Raw genomic sequence first — 19698 nt, 5'->3', positions numbered from 1 at the left:
GTAGCATCTTTAGGATTTTCTACGTATAGTATCATGTCATCTGCTAATAGAGACAGCTTTACTTCTTCTTTTCCAATTTGTATTCCTTTTATTTCCTTTTCTTCTCTGATTGCTGTGGCTAAAACTTCCAAAACTATGTTGAATAAGAGTGGTGAGAGTGGGCAACCTTGTCTTCTTCCTGATCTTCGTGGAAATGCTTTTAGTTTTTCACCATTGAGGATGATGTTGGCTGTGGGTTTGTCATATATGGCCTTTATTATGTTGAGGAAAGTTCCCTTTATGCCTACTTTCTGCAGGGTTTTTATCATAAATGGGTGTTGAATTTTGTCAAAAGCTTTCTCTGCATCTATTGAGATGATTATATGGTTTTTCTCCTTCAATTTGTTAATATGGTGTATCATGTTGATTGATTTGCGTATATTGAAGAATCCTTGCATTCCTGGGATAAACCCCACTTGATCATGGTGTATGATCCGTTTAATGTGCTGTTGGATTCTGTTTGCTAGTATTTTGTTGAGGATTTTTGCATCTATGTTCATCAGTGATATTGGCCTGTAGTTTTCTTTCTTTGTGACATCCTTGTCTGGTTTTGGTATCAGGGTGATGGTGGCCTCGTAGAATGAGTTGGGGAGTGTTCCTCCCTCTGCTATATTTTGGAAGAGTTTGAGAAGGATAGGTGATAGCTCTTCTCTAAATGTTTGATAGAATTCACCTGTGAAGCCATCTGGTCCTGGGCTTTTGTTTGTTGGAAGATTTTTAATCACAGTTTCAATTTCAGTGCTTGTGATTGGTCTGTACAAGTTCTACTTCTTGATTGGAAGAGCTATTAAATATTTGGGCCATTTTTCTCCTACAACAAATGTTCATCTCAGCACTGTCTATAATAAGAAAAAAAAATGGGAGGGGATTCAATGTCTGAGAGTAGAGGACTTGTCAAATAAATCAAACATCCATACAATGGGATACAATGCAACATTTACAAATGATAGAAAAGAAGAGTTAATACTATCGGGAAATGTTCCCCATATAGAGTTAAGTGGAGGAGAAAAAGAATTACAAAATCTCATTTTATTGAAGCAAAAACGTAAAAAAGCATAGGTTAAAAAAAGAGATTGGAAGGACATGCAACAAAATGTGAATCTGAATGTATCTAATGATGAGGTTACTGTTAACTTCTTCTTTATGCTTTTCTGTATAATAGCTAACAATTCTATTGTCTAGCACTTACCTAAGCACTTTATGTATGTTAACTTATTTAATCCTCACAATGACCCAATGAAATAGAGTCTACCAATATCACTGTCCAGATGAGGAACCTACAACACAGGGAAGCTTAATGACATACCTAAAAGTCACACATCAGCGAGAAGGCAGATCCTTGATTTGAATCTAAACTCCATGCTGTTAACTACTAATCTCCTTTCTAAGTCAACTGATTTGTCTAGGGTCAGAGTGTGATGTTTGATAAATGGACTATATCATCGGTTTTAAACCTTTTTTTAAAAAAATCACTAAAACCTTTTTATTGCAAATGTAATATACTCCAGAGGTATATAGAATAAAAGATGAACTTCATTCTGCCAGGATCCCAGTACCATCCTCAGAGATAAACATTATTAGCAGTTGGGTATGTATCCTTCCTGCTCTTTCTTTTATATTCATTTACATACCTAAATACACTGTTGTGTGTTTGTGTGTAAGTGTGCATACGTATGTATACACACATATGAAATCATACTCTACACTTGTTCTTTGGTGATATTTCGGCAGGCCTTGGAGATCTTACTATGTCCATCCACACAGATGTGCTTCATTCTTTTCTGTGATTTATCAGCTTCTGCTAAATAGAAGAGTCCCAGAAATACCCTCATGGTGTAGGCTTCCCTTGAGTGGACAGGGTGGGAGCAACGCGTCCGGGGAGAGCTTAAGAAAGGAGAAACATGATCATGAGAGATGTGAAAAGATGACCCCCAAATACTTGTAACTGATTGTATTTGTTTCCTAGGACTGCTGTAACAAAGTACCATGAACTGGATGGCTTAAAACAGAAACATAATGAATTCCCTGGCGGTCTAGTGGTTAGGGTGATGGACTTCCACTGCAGGGGCTGTGGGTTTGGTCCCTGGTTGGGGAACTAATGCCGTGTGGTGCAGCCAAAAAAACAAAAAAAACAAAAAAACCCCCAAAAACCCAGAAACTTATTCTCTTACAGTTCCAGAAGTGAGAAGTCCAAAATCTAGGCAGGGCCATGCTCTCTCAGAAGGCCCTAGGGAAGAATTCTTCCTTGCCTCTTCCATCTTCTTGTGGCTCCCAGCAACACTACGTGTTCCTTGGCTCGCAGCCACATCACTTCTATCTCTGCTTCTTCACGAGGCCTTCTCATGTGTGTATATGTCTTGTTCACTTGTCCTCTTCTTACAAAGACACCAGTGATTGAATATAGGGCCCACCCTCATCCAGTATGATCTTAGCTTAATTTGGCTAATTAACATCTGCAAAGACCCTATTTCCAAATAAGGTCTATTCTGAGGTTCCAGGCAGACATGAATTTTAGGGGGGGACCCTGTTCAACCCACTACACAGGCCTACAGTTCCCACTTGAATAAAAGTGTCATTAATACTCAATTGTCAAAAGGCATATTATTCTTCTGAGAATGTATGGATTAATCTCACTAGGTCTTGAGGGGCTTTTAAAAGAAATTCAATGCATTTTCACAAAAATCCAAGCAAACTTTACTTCATTTTAGCTGTGAAAATGAATTTTCATCTCATGGTCAGGGATGCAGAACATCAGAATTTAAGTAAAGGAGCATAATTTAAAGAACTCCCTCCAGGGCTTCCCTGGTGGTGCAGTGGTTAAGAATATGCCTGCCAATGCAGGGGACACGGGTTCGAGCCCTGCTCCAGGAAGATCCCACATGCTGTGGAGCAACTAAGCCCGTGTTCCACAACTACTGAGCCTGTGCTCTAGAGCCCACGAGCCACAACTACTGAGCCCACGCGCCACATCTACTGAAGCCCGCGCTCGAGAGCCTGTGCTCCGCAATGAGAAGCCCGCTCACTGCAACGAAGAGTAGCCCCTGCTTGCCGCAACTAGAGAAAGCCTGCACACAGCAATGAAGACCCAAGGCAACCAAAAATAATAAATAAAAATAAGTAAATTTATAAAAAAAAAACTCCCTCCAAATTTTCACAACATAGCTGAAACATATATTACTATATCTTTACAATTATGCACTTATGTCTTTTGCTTTAATCACAATCCAGCATGTACCTTACAGGACTAAGATTATTTAAGAAGGATCTCCAAGTTAAATTGTTGTTCCTCCAGTCTCCCTCATTCTGAGGGGAGAAACGAGAAATGTTTCAGTTCCTCACCCAGTGCTCTCATCCTATTCTTGGCAAGAAACTGGATGGCCCCTTTAGCATTTTTGGTAGGGGCAGCTCATTACCTCCTGAGACAAACCACTTCACCTCATGACAAGTTCATCTACAAAACTATCATTATGTAGGTTCTATCATCTCTAGGCTTCACACTAGAACATGCGGGCTCAGAGAGGTATGCATATTACGCAAATGCATGAGAAAAAGATGGGAAGGATATATATGAAAGGTTCTGTGTGATTTTCCAAATTTCCCTAAAAGGTTACAGGTACAAATGAACTAATTTTTTAAAACTAATTGTGGGGCCATCAGTTCAAGGCCACACAGAAAGTGGCAGAGGCTGGATTGGAACCCATTGCTGGACAACCCCCTGCGGGGGTGGAATTTTCTGGACTCTCTCCTAGTGACCCTGAGCTCCAGCTTCTCCTGTCCTTCCAGGTCTGGAGGCTCCTCTCACTCCAGATGGGCCTCCACCTCCAGCTTCAGCCCTCATCCCAGAGACTAGGACACAGCAGAGGAGGGTTTGATAGGGATAGGATTATGGTCTTGAGCGAGGCCTGTTCAGAGGCAACTCTGGCACTTCCCAACCTCGTCCTGAGGGCAGCCACCATGGCATTCGCCTTTGTGTCCCCAGGACTAACACGTGGTGAGGAGTTGCTGGAGGAAGGAGACTCAGCGCCAGGAGCTAAGTGATTTAGAGGGCGGGAGGAAAAGCGCTTCAGGGACAGTGGAGAACTCTCCGCCTCGAGTATGGACTGAACGTCCGGATGATAATTACCCTTATTAGCGCTGTCGTCACTGTCACCGAATGTGAGACGCCCCCCTCCCCCAAGGCCAGAGATTGCGCCAGAGCCCCAGCGCGCTAGCGAGCAGGTGACGAAGCCGCTGACGGCCAGAGGGGGAGGGGGGGAGAGAAGAGAGTGCGTTACAGTCCTTGAGGCGAGAGCTGTTACGCGATGCACCGCACCCAGGGCGGAGGCGTCCTCTATCCCTGCCCCTCTACCTCCGGACACAAACTCGCGCGCGCGACGCGTCCTCAGGCGCTCCGGGCTTCCCCGCGTCACCTGCAGCCAGGGCGCCCCCCGCGACGCCTTCATTCATTCCTCCTACACTGCAAGCGCAGCGCGGGCCTCGGGGGCTGGGAGAACCGCAGGGCGCGGCGGGCGCTTTGAGCCTGAGTTTCGGCGGCTGCAACAGCGCTGGGGGTGGAGGGCTGCCCTGGTGAGCGCGCGTCGGCCCAGTTACCGAGAATCCTTCAAGAAGAGACCAAGACCCCCAGCCCTGTTGCTGGCGCCGAAACTCGGGCTCAAAGCGCCCGTCGCGCCCTGCGGTTCTCCCAGACCCTGAGGCCCCCATGTGTCACTACGGCACACAGAGGCCAAGAATGGAGACAGATACAGAAGAGCAGAGACACTTAAGAGATAGACGTAGACAGAGACCATGACACAAAGAGATATGGGGCACTGAGACAGAGACACAGACACATGGAGATAGACTGACATATAAATAGGCACAGACAGAAACAGAGGACAGTCAGAGAAACACAGGCTCCAGATGAACAGTTTAATACCCGAAGAGCAACCCTATACAAGACCGCGCCAGCCCCGAAGAGCAACCCTATACAAGAGCGCGCCAACGGCGGGGGCACCACCTATTGGCCTGAGCTATTCCCGCGTCCTGCGGGTTCCAGCACATCTCCGCCGTATCCGACGCCCCCCCTCCTCGCAGCGCTTCCGGTGTCCGCCTCCTGCACCCGTTGGCCGGTACCATTCGCCCAGCAGCCAGTCCCGCCAATGGCAGGACCCTCCCATTTTCGCTCCTTTGCCTCCGCAGAGAGCTTGGGCCCGCTCCTGTCCGCACACCACCCCACCCCCGCGGCCGGCCTCCCTCCCTGCCCTGGCCGGTGTCCTCCCCACCTCCACTGCGCCCCGCCCGCCGCGCTCTGCGGCAGTCGGGCGCTCATCGTCATTCCGCTCTCGCCGCCGCCGCCACCCCCGCCTCCCCGCGCACCGCCTCCGCCCGGTCCCCGCCGCCGCCGCCGCCGCCGCCGCCTGCCCAGCGGCCCGGGAGGCGGAGGCGCGGGGGAGGAGGCCCCGCTTGGCTCCGCAGCCCCGGATGCTGCATGACTTCATCTTTCCGCCGGCTCCCCTGCTGAGCTAGGGCCGGTCCGGCAGCTAGCCCGCCGCCCGCGCCCCGCCGCAGTCCCGCGCCCACCCCGCACCCGCCATGTCCGAGATCCTGCCCTACAGTGAGGACAAGATGGGCCGCTTCGGCGCCGACCCCGAGGGCTCTGACCTCTCCTTCAGCTGCCGCCTGCAGGACACCAACTCCTTCTTCGCGGGCAACCAAGCCAAGCGACCCCCCAAGCTGGGCCAGATCGGCCGAGCCAAGAGAGGTACGCGGCCGGGGCCCGGAGTCGTCGCTTGACCCAGAAACCCTCCGCCGGGCGCCCCCCGGCTGCAGTTCCCCGCCAAGCGCCAGCAGCTCTTGCCGCAGACCAGCGCAGCCAGCCGCTCGCCGGCCAGGGTTGGAGGGGGGGTCCCTGCTGCAGTGTTGTGTCCCCCTCTTCCCCTCTCCTGGGAAAGCAGTGCCCCGGATTCGATGCTCGCCACCTCTGGAAGTAGAGTCTTGGCACCCGGGCGAAGGGGAGGGGCCGGCCGGGGCATTTGGGGCTGCCTGAAGTGGGAACATGGGGCGACGGGCCGCTTCTTCGGGAGCAAACGCTGAGTCGGTGTATGCTACGGAAGAACCTTCGGGTGGGGAGGGATGTCTGACTGGAGAATGGGCAGGGAGCCGGGGGTTCGCTTGTCCTGGTTGTTTGCATGGGGAAGGGGCTCTGTTAGTGCCAGGATCGGAAGAGGGGTTCTAGCCGCAAGAAGGTTAGGTTGGGTAGAGGGCTGGAATAGATGGAGATTAGGTTTGAGGAGGGAATTCTGTTGAAGTGAGGGTGGAAGAGGGGGATCCCATGAGCAAAAGCTTTCCGATCAGCTCGGATGGAGGAGAGCTCAGGCGGCGGGAGGGTTTGGACCGGAAGGTTGAACGGCTGGAGTCTTTGGAAGAGGGGCGTTCCTCCACAAGCAGAGGAGTGGGTCTGTGGGAGCTGGGGTCAGCAGTGGGTTGAGTCGGCAGGAGAGTTCGGACGGGGAGGTCACTGTAGCACGGAGGTCCGAGGGGCGTCTCTGGGCCACGGGCAGTAGCTGAGCGGGGCGCGGGGATCAGGGCCCCATTCTCGCCGCCGCCCCCCGAGACCGCGCGGCTGACGCGCTTTCTCCCTGCGCAGTGGTGATCGAGGATGACCGGATAGACGACGTGCTGAAAGGGATGGGGGAGAAGCCGCCGTCCGGAGTGTAGACGCGCCGGCTCAGGCGGCGGGCTCCGGGCCCAGCCCCGCGGCGGCCAGGACCGCGGGCCGGCGATGCGGCTGCCGGCCCCCCCCGCCCCGGCCCAGGCGCTCGCGGGCGGGGGCTGCAGGGCCGCGCCGCTTTCGGGTCATAGTCGCTGCCGCCGCCGCCAGGCACTCCGGAGCTGTCCGCTTCAGCACCACGGCGGCGGCGGTAGCGGCGGCGCGGACCGGCCCGGAGCCCGCCGCCGCGCTCATGCACTTTAGAACCTCGGGCCGCAGCCCCACCCCGCACACCGGAACGGACAGAGACCCGCGGCCCTCAGCCCCGGCCCGTCCCCTCCCGCACGGCTCCCCTGCCCCGCCCCTCTCAGGCAGGTCTGGTCCGCAGACCGGCTGCCTGCCGGTGTCGGACCTCGCACGCGGCCAGGGATGTTTGGCTGCACATTTGCATGAGCTTCCCACCCACCTGAGTCCAGCCCTCCAGGCGCTCCTCACCCTCCACCCCTGTCTGGCGTGACCCCAGCCTCAGCCTCTTTCTAAGGGACTTCCTCAGCACATTTGTATTTTTATATCCGACTCTTTGTTTACTGATTCCCCTCGTGGTTCATGCCCTCCCCCCCCCCCCCACGGTCTCGGCCACGCTCTTCTGCGCCTGGCAGATAGGATGGGTGTTGAGGCTGGGATGGGACAAGCCCCTAACATGGTAACCAACCATATGACCAGTCTGCCCATGGCTGACCCCAGGCGGCTCTCTGGCAGACCCCTCCCTTCAAGGTATCACCTTCCAAGGGCCCAGGTCTGATTTTACCTTGGACCCCTGCGTCCTGCCCCTGGGAATCCAAATGTGGGCTGCATTGCATCTTCGGATGACACCTGTAGCCCTAGCCCTGGAGATATTCTCAACCCCAGGGATGTCCTTTGTAAATGTTCCTCCATCCTCACTGTACCAGGAGTGTGTGAATAAACACAGACCCCCCTGTGTGTGCGTGTGTGTGTAGCTGCTGCTTTGGTTTGCTATAGGAGCCAGCCCAAAATGGCTCCAATTCTTTTTGGGGAGGGGAGTAGATACTTGGGAATCTCAGGTGCATGTAACTGACAGAGAAGTGTTGCCAAGTAAACACAGGCAGGTCAGCCTGGCCTGGGAACATCATTACAGCGTGGCCTCCTTGGGTAAATAACACAACCTGAGCAGGATAGGTCACCGGAGTTGGGGCTGGAGCTGGGGTCAGAAGCAATCTAGATTCAAAGTCTGCAGCCTCCTATGAATAAATCCAGGTTGAATGGGGGTCAGTAACAGGCCCCAGGGATACAAGTCTCCAAGTCTGGCTGGCATGCACAGGGGTTGTGCTGAGATTTGCCCCTGGGGATGAATCACTGATGGTTCAGTATGGTGGGGGAGGAAGTTGGGGAATCCAGGAGAGATCTGAGGAGCCTAAGAAGGAAGTCAGAAACCTGAGATTTGGGATCTAGTTTGACCTAGCCTGTATTTTTTTCATGTGGGGTTGCTCCCATCAGCTCTGTCTTAGTTAGGCATGAGGCCCCTGGGATGTGGGCACTTTGGACCTGACCTTAAGCCCTGAGTCAGGAATTCCGAATACTTGAGCCTGGGGCAGAAAGGCAGGAGAACCATGCTTCTGGCCTCACAGCTGAATGGCACTGAGGAAGTCCTCATGATCTGAGTCCTGGAGGAAGCAGGGTGGGGTGGGAGGTCTAGGAGGTGAGAGGATCTGGGCCCCAAAGGCCAGCTGGGCCACACTGAGCTCTTTGCCCTTCTGCATAAGGTAGAAATGGAAGTGGAAACCATTGCCATAGGTTGCATGCCTCAAGGACCAGCCGTAACGAGCTTGGGCGTAGTGTCTTGTCCGAAAGTGGGGGGCAGCAGGGGTCATTGAGATGAACTGGCCCCCAGGGACCAGTACTCGGCTCACCTGAAAGGCAGATAGAGAAGCCATTGGTGAGAAGCCCATCTCCAGGTTCTCAAAGGTCAGTATGGCCCCAGATGCCCTCCCAGCGAAATCTCAGGTACTACCCTCCATCCAGTAGCTCAGGGCTCAGGGCTTTCTATGGCAAAAGAGTGAGGCTTCCTCTCTGCCCCTGGTTGTTCTGTGGAGGTAGGGCTATATTTTAAACAGGTAGGAGCATAGGAGTGATGTCAAGTGCAGGGGGCACTGCCTTCCTGTCAGCTGCTTACCTTCCCTACCTGGAACCTGGCCGCTACCTCATCTCTATGGCAACACAGTATTCAATCCTCAGCCTCTGTGAGCCTGGCCACCCCAGCCCCCTACAATCTCGATGCAGCTTAACACCCGCTTCCTTCAGGTAACCATAGTCCCGAAGGGACCCACTACTTGTTCCAAACCATGCCTCCTTCTGGCTTCTGAGTTCTTCTAGTCTCCTAGAAACTTAACCCCTCATCCCCACCTCTTGATCAGCCATCTTTCCCTTAGTGCTCCCTCACCTCACTCAGCACCTGGTCCACAGTGTGGATACCTTCAGAGGACACATTCCAGGGATCCTGTTCTCCAGTCAACAGGGCATCCAGCGTGCCCTTCTCGAGCACCACGTCAAAGGAGCCACTGGGGAAGCCCAGTGCCCGCACGTCCATGGTCTCCCAGCGCAGCTCGGGCACGTGGGCATATCGAGCCCGCATGGCAGCCACCACTACTGATGAGTAGTCCACACTGGTCACATCAGGGAAGCCCCCAAGGAATAGTTCGTAGCTCAGGGCACTGTTTCCACAGCCTGGGGTGAGAAGGGGTGGATGACAAAAGGTCTAGGTTAGCTTTGGTTCTCACCTCCCCAATTATCCATCCACTCTTGGCCTGTTTTCTCTCAGCTCAAACCCTCCCGTACCGAGGGAGAAGCAGCACGGTACAAGAGCATGAGCCTTAGAGTCATACAGATCTGGGCACATATCCTGGCTCTATCATTCCTGGCTGTGTGGACTAAAGCAAGTCGTTTACATACTAGGAACTTGGATTTCCTAGTCACAAAAATGAAGATAACAATACCTAGCCTACATGTAGGATGTGATGCTCTAAATTTAAAAACTAAACAGCTGAAGAGTAGGAAGGAGCTTTGAACTTAGGAGTTCAAAGATTTGGGTTCTGATATCTCTAGTCATACAATCATGGCAGGTCATTCAACTCAGCCTCAGTTTCCTCAGACTCAGAATGGGGATAATATTGGCATCATAATATTATTAATAGGATAATGCTAGTAGTATCCTAATTCCTAACCTCTCAGAGATCCTCTGATGATATCAGCCCTGGGAAGACTTCATGTTAGGGGTTTTTATCTTACTTTGCTTTCCAAGGCAGAATTAACAAGTGAAGGGGAAACTAAGTGGGGACACACAGTGGAGATGATTCCTTGTAATTTCTTCATGTATGACTGAGCGCCACATATTGGGTTCTGCTGATGAATAAAGAGCTTCTGCCCTCAAGGAGCTGATGCTCTGGTGAGAGGAACAGATGTGCAGTCAGAAAACTGCCACATAATGCAATGAGAGTTTCAACAGGGACAGGCTGCAGGAGCACATAGGACAGTCCCTGTCCCCACCTTAGATGGGTGGGCCAACAGGATCGGGGGAACTGACAACCAGTCAGAGTCTTGAAGAATCATAACACTGGTGGGAAGTGCCCAGAAAGCAGTCCCAAAGTGGTGGAGGGTGGAGGTTAGAGGAGTGGATGTGGACCTACTGCCCAGTGGGCATGGCTTCCTTCAAAGATCTGTTGGCCTCTTCCAGGCCCTCTTGTGGTCAGTATCAGCCCAAGAACAGGCCTGGATGACAGTTCTTGGTGGCCTCACATGGGGATCCCCAGCTCTTGGGATTAGATTGCCTTTAATCCCCATTTGCCTCACTAAGAGGATCACAGAATCAGCTGTTGGGATAGCCCTAATCCAGCAGGCAGAGCTTGGCACCTGGACAGGTGCCAGAGACTGCTGGCTGGTCCCCGGCTGCCCCTTCTTGTGTTCCTCCTCAGGCTCTGGGGCTCAGGAAGAGTACAATCTTACCTGGGAAAACCCAATGTGTGCGTCCCAACACTGGAACCACAACAGGCTCTGGAACGGGAGGTGAGGGTGGCTGAATAGGAGACTCTAACCCAGTTCAGCCTGAAATCCCACTGGGTTCTCTGACCACAATGCCTTCATCACCCAACACCTGACCTCATATGCCTGCAGAGCTCTGCCTAACTGTGGACAAACCGAAATTTTCTTCCTTCGTTTCCTTTGGTACAGGAATGGTATCTCCCAAAACAACTTTATTAAAGATGAATGGAAAATAAAACTTGACCACAGGGCCAGTTATGCCTACAAAGCAGTGATTTGGGGCTAACAACTAAGATGAGGCTTGGAACCGCCACCGCTTCCCTAGGTGGGGCCTTAGGGAAGCAGAGCTCTGGAGAACTGGGCCAGATCCAAGAACCCATCATATGGGAGCCCAGAGCTATGTGGATGCTATCCCCAACACCAAGAGACTGAAGTGTAAACCAGAATATCAATTCGCTTATTTATAATAGGAAAAAATACCCATCATGGGGTCTGGACAGTCAGTCCTCTGGTCAGTCCCTTGTGTCTCTATAGGAAATGCAAATTGAAGCCAAATTATAATCAGAAGATTCTACAGAGCATGGAGTCAAGCAAGAAGAGAGAATCAGAGAAGTATAATGACAGCAAAACTGGGACGGCCACATGAACTCATCTGTAATGAGGAATCTAGCCATAGGGACCAGACACACAAGTCTTCAGGCAAGGTACTCTTTCTCCGAACAGTCCTGGCGAAAGTGCCTCTCTGACTCCCATTTTCAATAATAATAATGATAGCTAACAGTTTTTGAACACTAGGTCCCATGCTGAGTACTTTATAAGGATTATCTCAATTTTCCCAGTAGCTCCATACTGAAGATTCTATTATAAAAACCATCGCCATTTTCTAGTTGTGACACCAACTGTATAGCCTGAAAGACCTAAAATATTTACTATTTGGCCATTTTTCAGAAAAAGTTTACTGAACCCTAACCTAAAGTAGTTCTCATTATATTTATCACTAACCGCTAGGGGTTGCCATGAGGATTAAATAAGTTAGAAAGGGCTCACCACATTCCCTAGCACCTACCAGGTGTTCAATTTGTTTGTTTAGGTGGAATGTAACATAGGGTAGCCCCCAAGCTGTGGGTCCTGTTCTTAGATCTTGGGAATCCTGTCTGGAAAGTTTTTCTTTTTGATTTTTAGACTTTTCCCTCCTCTATCCAGAAAAGGATATCTCCCAATCGGGCAGAACTTAAGGCAGTGTTACTCTGCCAATTACCAGCATGAGAATCAGTCTGTGGGCTTGTTGAAAATACAGACCCCGGGACCCGCCTTAGACCATCCCTGGAATTATATACTCAGAGTGGGGTCCAGTTTTCCAGGTTATTACACTAAAGCTTGAAAAACATAGATCTATGGTAAATCTATAAATAAATGCAATTGTTTAAAGCCACAAAACTCAAGAGAGGTTTTACCTCTGGGGGGAAGAGGTTTGGGGGACCACACAGAAAACCTTGGATATACAAGGCTTTTTATTTTGTCAGGCTTTTTTCTAGTTATCTTTCATACTCACTCAATCATCTTAAAAACCTGATAAATAAGTATGTACTCTTACTTTTTTTTTTTTAAGGCTGAGAAAATGGAGGCACAGAAATTTAAGTATTTTGCCCATGATTCCACAGCTAAGATGACATGTGCTGAGATCCCTACATAATTAGCTGCCTCCAGGGTTCAAGTTCTTAAGCACTTTCTAGTCCTAGGAATGCTGTATTTCTCAAACCGAGTAGGGCATACACACACATTCGAGTTATTATTTATACCTTACATATATACTGTATTATAAATGTCTCATATATGTGAAATATTTCACTTAATACATGGTTTTAAAAATAGCAAAATAAAAACTATAATTGGAAGGAAATCCGTTGTTTAATCAAACTTCACTGGAGCCCCCAAGGCTGGCAGTGGAAGGAGAACCCCAAGGGGGGCTGGTGGACCTCTCGGAGCCCCACCTGAAACCCCAGTACTTATTCCTTTTGGGGAGTCACACCAATCTCGGCTGCAATCTCCCCTCAGAGGGAGCTGTCCTCATCCTCACTGCACACGGTGGGATGGGGGTGGGGTGGGGGGGTGGGGACGACGACGACATAGGACCAAGTTTCAGTTAGAGCTTGGAGAGTCAAGAGATAACTCTCTAGGCGACAATGGCTCATGGTGCCCAGTGGCGCACACAGAAAAGCGCTAGGCATTGCGCTCAAGGTGCCTGCACGTGCCTTATCCGACTTGATTTCGCAGTCCCATTTCTAGAAGTGAATCCGGGGCTCAGAACAGGCTCATGATTTGTCCTAAGTCCTACAGTCAACTAGCGCTGGGACTTGAACTAGTTACTGTGAACTCTCCAGTGGAGAGGCTGCCTCCCCAGGGTCCGGAAAGGGGTCATGGGTCACCTACCACACTCAGACTCAGAGAGACTGTCTTTCTCCTGGAGGATCCCCGGACTAAGAATCTCTTGGCTCCTGTTTGCCCTGCCTAAATACTGCCGAGATTCTAAAGGTACTGGATCCTGACTTCTGACTGGGGAGTCCTCTGAGAAGGGCAGGCAGGAGTGAGGGGCGGGGCCAGTCCAACCAGCTCCACCTGGGCTGGGCAGCCCCGGGACTACCCACCTAGCACGAGGATACGGTTCTCCGGCCTCAGCTCCGGCTCTAGGAGGTCACGGAAGGAAGAGAAGTCCCCGAACCACTCGTAGGGAGCAGAGTCGGCAGCGTCCCGGTAGCGCTGGTCCCAGTACTGGACCTCGCGGTACCCACAGTTCTTCTCTGGTAACTCCGGCAGCGGCGCCCAGGCCCCAGGACAGGCCATGATTGCGGCTGCCGGGCCTTGAAGGCAACTGGCCCCCACGTCTGGGCGGGGCTTGGCCCCTTATGTAGCCAATTGGAATGGCTGCATATAGGAGGCGGGGCCCTTGTGTCTCCGCCCAGCACCAGCAGTTGCTCAACATAAACACGTGGAACTTCCGTCCTCTGCTAAGCGCTCTTGGAAGAATCCTCCGGGTGGGAAAGTAATATCGTCCAGACCCTGAATCCTCTGGATGCGCTGCTCACTAACTTCTGAGAGCCACACTCATGGTGTCAGACTCACTCCGGCTCGTCATTGCCCCTCTCATATCTTCAGTTTGGCTCCTTCCATTAAGAAGTCTGAAAATTATTGAAACATTCATTTCTTCCTAGTTTTGAGCACCCGAAAGGCTCTGGGGGGTGGCGGGAGTAGCGCGGACAGAGTTCTTGCTCTCCAGGAAAGACTGGCATGAACGCAGATATTACCAACATAGGCGAAGTGTTATGCTAGGCGGGGGAGGTGCGGAGGAGGGGGGGGAGACATGGCGTGGGCAGGAATGTTACTTTTCTGGACAAACGTTCGATCCACATTAGCTCTTGTGTGCCCAGGGCTAAGTGTGTACTGAGGAGTAAGACTATTCCTGCTCGTATGGAGCACGCAGTCCATCAGGGGAGACATGTGGAAGAAGTAGATTTTAGTGGAGTAAATAAGGACTCCGGCAACTCCAGTCAGCCCTCGGTCCGTTGGGGCACGCGGCGCGGGAAGCGGAACCTAAGTACCAAAGGGTCGGGCTTCCGGGGTAGCGGGCCCGCAAGTGCGGCGCACCTTCAAGATGGCGGCAGGCTTGAGGAAACGCGGCCGGGCAGGTCCCGCAGCTCGGGCGATGGGACTGTGCGGGCAGTGGCTGCGGCGCGCCTGGCAAGAGCGGCGCCTACTGCTCCTGGAACCGCGCTACACGCTGAAGGTGGCCGCCTGCCTCTGCCTGGCGGAGGTGGGCATCACCTTCTGGGTCATTCACAGGGTGGCATGTGAGTGCGCCGAGGGGGAGAGGAGGGTGGGAAGGGGGACCGAACCCCCGACCAAAACTGGGACCCACATTCGGAGCTCAGACTTAGACCCCTGATCCACTCAGTCATCAGTTGCAGAGTCGTATCTTTTACCCAAATCCTGCTCCGCAGAGAGCCAAACCCGATTTTAATCCCTCCCAGAAAACCTGGGTCCAAGCTAATGGCTGCTGCTGCTGTTTGTCTCTGTGGCTTTGGACACGTCACTTCCCTTGCTGGGTCTCAGTCTTCTCATCTGTTCAATTGTGAGGTCTGGAAGTCTCTTCTCAGTGATGACATTTTCTGACGGTTTGAGTCTGTTTGGCATTATTGGTGACTCCTCTCCAGGCTGAAAACACTGGACTTAAGGCTTACTTGCTAAAGACCATTAATTCAATACATATTTATTGAGTGCTTATTATATGGCTTACACTATGCTAGGCACCAAGGGTATAGTGGTGAAAAAGATAGACACATTTCGTACTTATGTGTGTGGGCCTGGACAAAGATAACAGAAAATTACAACACATCATATTCATCATGAGGGTAGTAGACAGGGTGCTATAAAGGACATAGGAGGGCATTTAATGCAGACTTGAGGAGTCAGAGAAGGCTTCCGAGAGAGTCCTCCTCGAAAGATAAGAGCTAGTTCCTTGAGGAAAGAGACGAAAGGGGTGTGTGTGGGGGGGAAGAGTACTCTAGGCAGAGAGAATCCTGTATCAAAGAGCTCCTGTCAAAAGAGAAAGTCTGTTTCCTTTGAGGAACTGAAAGAATTTTTTCAGAGCTGGAACACAGAAATCAAGTGAGGGTAGTACTAAGAGATGAGATTGCAGAAGTCAAGACAAGATCATGAAGGAATCTGTAAGCTGTGTTAAGGAGATAGTTAGCATGGTGTTTAAGAATTTAGAGCTCCATGTGTTCCAATCTCAACTCTACCCTTCCTAGCTCAGTGTTCTTGAGCTAGTCACTTAACCTTATTAATTCATAATTTCATCTTCTAAAAATGGGAAGAATAGAATTTGGTCTTTATCTTAAGAGCCTTGGGGAATCATTGAAGAGTTTTAAGCAGAGAAATGTGATATGATTTCTATTATAGGATGAGCTCTCTGGTTGCAGGGTGGAAAATATATTGTAGTGGGGTGAAAGTGGAAGCTGGGAGCCTAGTTAGGGAGCTCTTGCACCATTGTGGCTAGAGATTATGTTAGGCCCAAATTTGAGTGCATGATAGCAGAGAAGGATGAGATAGTAGAGATATTTAGGATAAAGAATAGGCAGGGGGCTTCCCTGATGGCACAGTGGTTGAGAGTCCACCTGCCGATGCAGGGGACATGGGTTCATGCCCCAGTCCGGGAAGATCCCACATGCTGCAGAGGGGCTAGGCCCGTGAGCCATGGCCACTGAGCCTGCACGTCCGGAGCCTGCGCTCCACAATGGGAGAGGCCACAACAGTGAGAGGCCCGCGTACTGCAAAAAAAAAAAAAAAAAAAAAAAGAATATGCAGGACTTGGTGACTGGTGGTTGGAAATGAAAGAGAAGGAAGTATCAAAGGTGTTTCCCAGGTTTGTGACTTGAGCAGCTGAGAGGTTAATGGTACCATTCATGGGACCCAGGAAGGGGAGCAGATTTGGAGTGGAAGGTTATGAGTTCCATTACAGACATGTTTGAGTTTGAGATACCTGGGTTCACCCAGAGAATGTCAGATAGGCCTTTAGAGAAGGGGTTAAGATAGAAGTCCCGAGGATGAGCTGGAACTCTGTGCTTTGATGGGCTGAGGCAGAGAAATTCTGAACCTGGAAGTAACCACACCATCCTGTCGTTTTCCAGATACAGAGATTGATTGGAAAGCCTACATGGCTGAGGTGGAGGGCGTCATCAATGGCACCTATGACTATACTCAACTGCGGGGTGACACTGGACCTCTTGTGTGAGTGGGGATCGGCTGTTCAGTGAGGATGGGAGGGGCTGACTGGATGCCAGGCCGGATAGCTTGACCCAGACTCACGTTCTTTCTCCTCTTCCAGGTACCCAGCCGGCTTTGTGTACATCTTTATGGGGCTATACTATGCCACTGGCCGGGGCACTGACATCCGCATGGCCCAGCACATCTTCGCTGTGCTCTACCTGGCCACTTTGCTGCTTGTCTTCTTGATTTACCACCAGACCTGCAAGGTGAGTCCTCACTACCAGGAACAGGGGGCCCCTGTTCCTGGTAGTGAGGAGGGCTGGGGAGTGGGGATGGTTCAGGGTTGGTGAGCTGACCTTTTTCCCCACTGTGCCCACCTCTCAGGTACCTCCCTTCGTCTTTTTCTTCATGTGCTGTGCCTCTTACCGTGTCCACTCCATCTTTGTGCTGCGGCTCTTCAACGATCCAGTGGCCATGGTGCTGCTCTTCCTCAGTATCAACCTCCTGCTGGCCCAGCGCTGGAGCTGGGGCTGCTGCTGTTTCAGGTCAACACCCCTTCCTTCTGACCCCCTCTTTCATTTTCTGTATTCCGTCACTCTCTCCCCAATTTTCTGCAGCAGAGGAAGTAAGGGAGTAGCCAGACAGTGTAGGTCAGTTAGGGCCATACTAGGTGAGTCCAGGATGTGTAGAAAGTCTTCACCCTCAGGCCCCCTACACACACACCCTCTTCCCATCCTCTGTTTCCTCCAGACAGCATCTGCTGTTGGAGTTGGTCATTGCACTTTCTAAATACTCAATATATATTTGCTCACTCAGTCTGAGTGTAGAGACAAGGTATGAGCACCCTACTCCCAGCCTCCTCCCAGGCTTCCTTATCCTCCCTCCAGCAGTTCTGAGTATGAGTGCTCACCCTCTGCCTGGAGCTTGCTGGCAGGGGAGGGGAGGAGTTGCTGTGGTGATGGTGGGCTGTACATCTTTGGGTGGGATGCATGTCCCTGGAGCTGATCTCCACTCTCCTCTCCCCTATCCACTGCAGCCTTGCAGTCTCTGTGAAGATGAATGTGCTGCTCTTCGCCCCTGGGTTACTATTCCTTCTTCTCAGGCAATTTGGCCTCCGTGGGGCCCTCCCCAAGCTGGGCATCTGTGCTGTCCTTCAGGTATTCCCTCCTTACCCTTTCCCCTTTCTAATGAAGTGGAGGCCACTCTGTCTGGCCTCCTTTCATCCTTGAGACTTCCTCAAAGACAAGAGACAGAGTTTTGGAGTTGATTCTGATCTGGGCAGCCACCACCTCTAGGCTTTGGTTTCTTTAGCTGTCAAACAAGGGTGTTGAACTACATGGTCTCTGAGAGCCTTTCTAACTCTGCGCATTTATGACTTGGTGAATCCAAACTTAAAGCACTGTTATTACCTGCTTCTTTGGCCCAAGGCTCTTGTCTGGGTGGGTGGGCTGGCTTTCTTGCTATTCCTAGTGGGAGTTAGGGATCCTCTGAGACCTATACCCTGTTCCCCCTCCTCTCAGTGATTAGCATGAGGCTGAGGGTGAGCCTGGGCAGCTCTGTTGACATCACACCCATCCTCAGGTGGTGCTGGGGCTACCCTTCCTGCTGGAGAACCCTGTCGGCTATGTATCCCGCTCCTTTGACCTTGGCCGCCAGTTTCTCTTCCGCTGGACAGTGAACTGGCGCTTCCTCCCCGAGGCCCTCTTCCTGCATCGTGCCTTCCACCTGGCACTTTTGACTGCCCACCTCACCCTGCTCTTGCTCTTTGCCCTCTGCAGGTGGCACAGGTGAGAAAGGGGAGCAATTTCATGAGCAGACATGGGGGAAGGAGTGAAAGGCCTAGGCCTTAGGGGCTGCATGGGGAGATGTTGAGCTCCGCTTGGCCCACATTGGGGGCTTGATAAATGTCTCAGTGGCTTCTCCCCAGGACAGGGGAAAGTATCCTGTCACTGCTGAAGGATCCCTCCAAAAGGAAGTTTCCACTCCAGCCCCTCACACCCAACCATATCCTTTAAATCATGGGAAGGTAAGTCTTGCCCTCTCCAGCTGAAGTTGGGGTCCTTGTCAACTAGCCCTGCATGGCTGGTGACCTGGGAGAGGGAAAAGGAGATAGCAGTAATAGCTACAGGGCCCATTCATAGAGCTCTTACCAATACTGTGCTGAGCACTTTACATATTTAAGCATTTTTTATTCTTTATTCTAAATATTATTGAGTTACCATTATGAGTGCTCACTCTCTGCCTGGTGCTGCCCTAAGAGGTTTACATACATTCTAACATTTAAAGCTCACAAGAGACTCTGTTTTATCCTCACTTTACAGATTTTAAAGATGGGAAAATTAGGGCTTTAAGAAGTTAAGTAATTTGCCAAGGTCACATAGCTAGTAAGTGATGACTCGTTAGGCGTTAGGGCTCTAGATATTACTGCCTCCACATCAGACTGAGGAATAGGTCCAGAGAGGTTAAGAAACTTGCCCAAAGGTATGCATCTAGGAACAGCAGAGCCAAGGGGCTATCTGACCCCAAAACTTTTGTCCCTCTGCTTTGAAACCTCCCTACCCCTTCTGCTCCTGCCCTTGGCCTTGACCACTGTACACAGATTGTTTCTGCCCTCTTCACCTCCAACTTCATTGGCATCTGCTTCAGCCGCTCCCTTCACTACCAGTTCTACGTCTGGTATTTCCACACATTGCCCTACCTCCTGTGGGCCACGCCTGCACGCTGGCTCACACACCTGCTCAGGTACCAGCTGGGACAACCTGGGGGCGTGGGAAGGGGTAGGGAGCTCCTCATCCCAAGACTGTGACCATGGAGGGGCAGGGGGTGAGCTGAAGTGCTGCAGGCCTAGAACCTGGACGGACCTGGAGCTTATTTCTCATCTCCAGGTTGCTGGTGCTGGGGCTCATTGAGCTCTCCTGGAACACATACCCATCCACGTCCTGCAGCTCTGGTGCCCTGCACATGTGCCATGCTGTCATCCTGCTGCAGCTCTGGCTGGGCCCCCAGCCTTTCCCCAAGATCATCCAGCACAGCAAGAAAGCCCACTGAGATCCATCTCTTCCCCTCCAGTCTATTCTCAGGACCCTGGATGGGGATGGACTGTGTGCCCTTCCCAATAAACTTTCTGAAGTCCACTTCTGTGCAGCCTACATGGA

The 19698-nt window shown here is 51.4% G+C and overlaps 3 protein-coding genes across 7 annotated transcripts in view; 2 read left to right on the top strand and 1 right to left on the bottom strand.

Annotated features, from left to right (window-relative positions):
- ECE2 (endothelin converting enzyme 2) overlaps positions 1–13875 on the bottom strand; it is a 33490-nt gene extending 19615 nt beyond the window's left edge. The window contains exons 1-3 of one of the 2 annotated variants that reach the window (XM_004326096.3): positions 13426–13667; positions 9186–9469; positions 7990–8655 (exon numbers count right to left, since the gene is read on the bottom strand). In XM_004326096.3, the coding sequence (XP_004326144.2) occupies positions 8368–8655; positions 9186–9469; positions 13426–13621 (768 nt within the window). In that variant the 5' untranslated portion in view covers positions 13622–13667 and the 3' untranslated portion in view covers positions 7990–8367. Of the gene's footprint in view, positions 1–7989; positions 8656–9185; positions 9470–13425 lie in introns of those variants that run through there. The other variant, XM_073803950.1, reaches the window with a different exon arrangement.
- Positions 5189–7708, top strand: CAMK2N2 (calcium/calmodulin dependent protein kinase II inhibitor 2). The gene is made up of 2 exons (XM_033855558.2): positions 5189–5779; positions 6665–7708. Exons 1-2 carry the CDS (start codon positions 5611–5613, stop codon positions 6733–6735), a joined length of 240 nt encoding a protein of 79 aa, XP_033711449.1. The 5' UTR covers positions 5189–5610; the 3' UTR covers positions 6736–7708.
- Positions 13876–14230: 355 nt separating the features above from the next.
- On the top strand, positions 14231–19677 carry ALG3 (ALG3 alpha-1,3- mannosyltransferase). Of its 4 annotated transcripts, none has more exons than XM_073803951.1 (9): positions 14231–14588; positions 16465–16564; positions 16662–16809; positions 16928–17088; positions 17580–17700; positions 18125–18330; positions 18471–18548; positions 19142–19285; positions 19429–19677. In XM_073803951.1, the coding sequence occupies exons 1-9, from the start codon at positions 14246–14248 to the stop codon at positions 19589–19591; spliced, it is 1464 nt and encodes a 487-aa protein (XP_073660052.1). In that variant the 5' UTR covers positions 14231–14245; the 3' UTR covers positions 19592–19677. The 4 variants fall into 4 exon arrangements, with proteins under 4 accessions (XP_073660052.1, XP_073660055.1, XP_073660054.1 ...); XM_073803952.1 differs by having other exon boundaries at positions 14408–14625; XM_073803954.1 differs by lacking the exon at positions 19429–19677 and having other exon boundaries at positions 18471–18569; positions 19143–19276.
- Positions 19678–19698: the final 21 nt, after the last annotated feature.

This window comes from Tursiops truncatus, chromosome 4, assembly GCF_011762595.2.
Source record: "Tursiops truncatus isolate mTurTru1 chromosome 4, mTurTru1.mat.Y, whole genome shotgun sequence".
Lineage (NCBI taxonomy): Eukaryota > Metazoa > Chordata > Mammalia > Artiodactyla > Delphinidae > Tursiops > Tursiops truncatus.
The sequence above is the reverse complement of the archived record's forward strand: the minus strand, read 5'-3'. Positions and strand labels throughout refer to the sequence as shown.

Coding starts and splice junctions, on each gene's coding strand:
- ALG3 (XM_073803951.1), top strand. CDS start 14,246: ATGGAGCACGCAGTCCATCAGGGGAGACATGTGGAAGAAGTAGATTTT. Junction 16,565..16,661: donor GGTGACACTGGACCTCTTGT/GTGAGTGGGGAT, acceptor CTCCTCTTCCAG/GTACCCAGCCGGCTTTGTGT. Junction 19,286..19,428: donor TGGCTCACACACCTGCTCAG/GTACCAGCTGGG, acceptor TCTCATCTCCAG/GTTGCTGGTGCTGGGGCTCA.
- CAMK2N2 (XM_033855558.2), top strand. CDS start 5,611: ATGTCCGAGATCCTGCCCTACAGTGAGGACAAGATGGGCCGCTTCGGC. Junction 5,780..6,664: donor GATCGGCCGAGCCAAGAGAG/GTACGCGGCCGG, acceptor CTCCCTGCGCAG/TGGTGATCGAGGATGACCGG.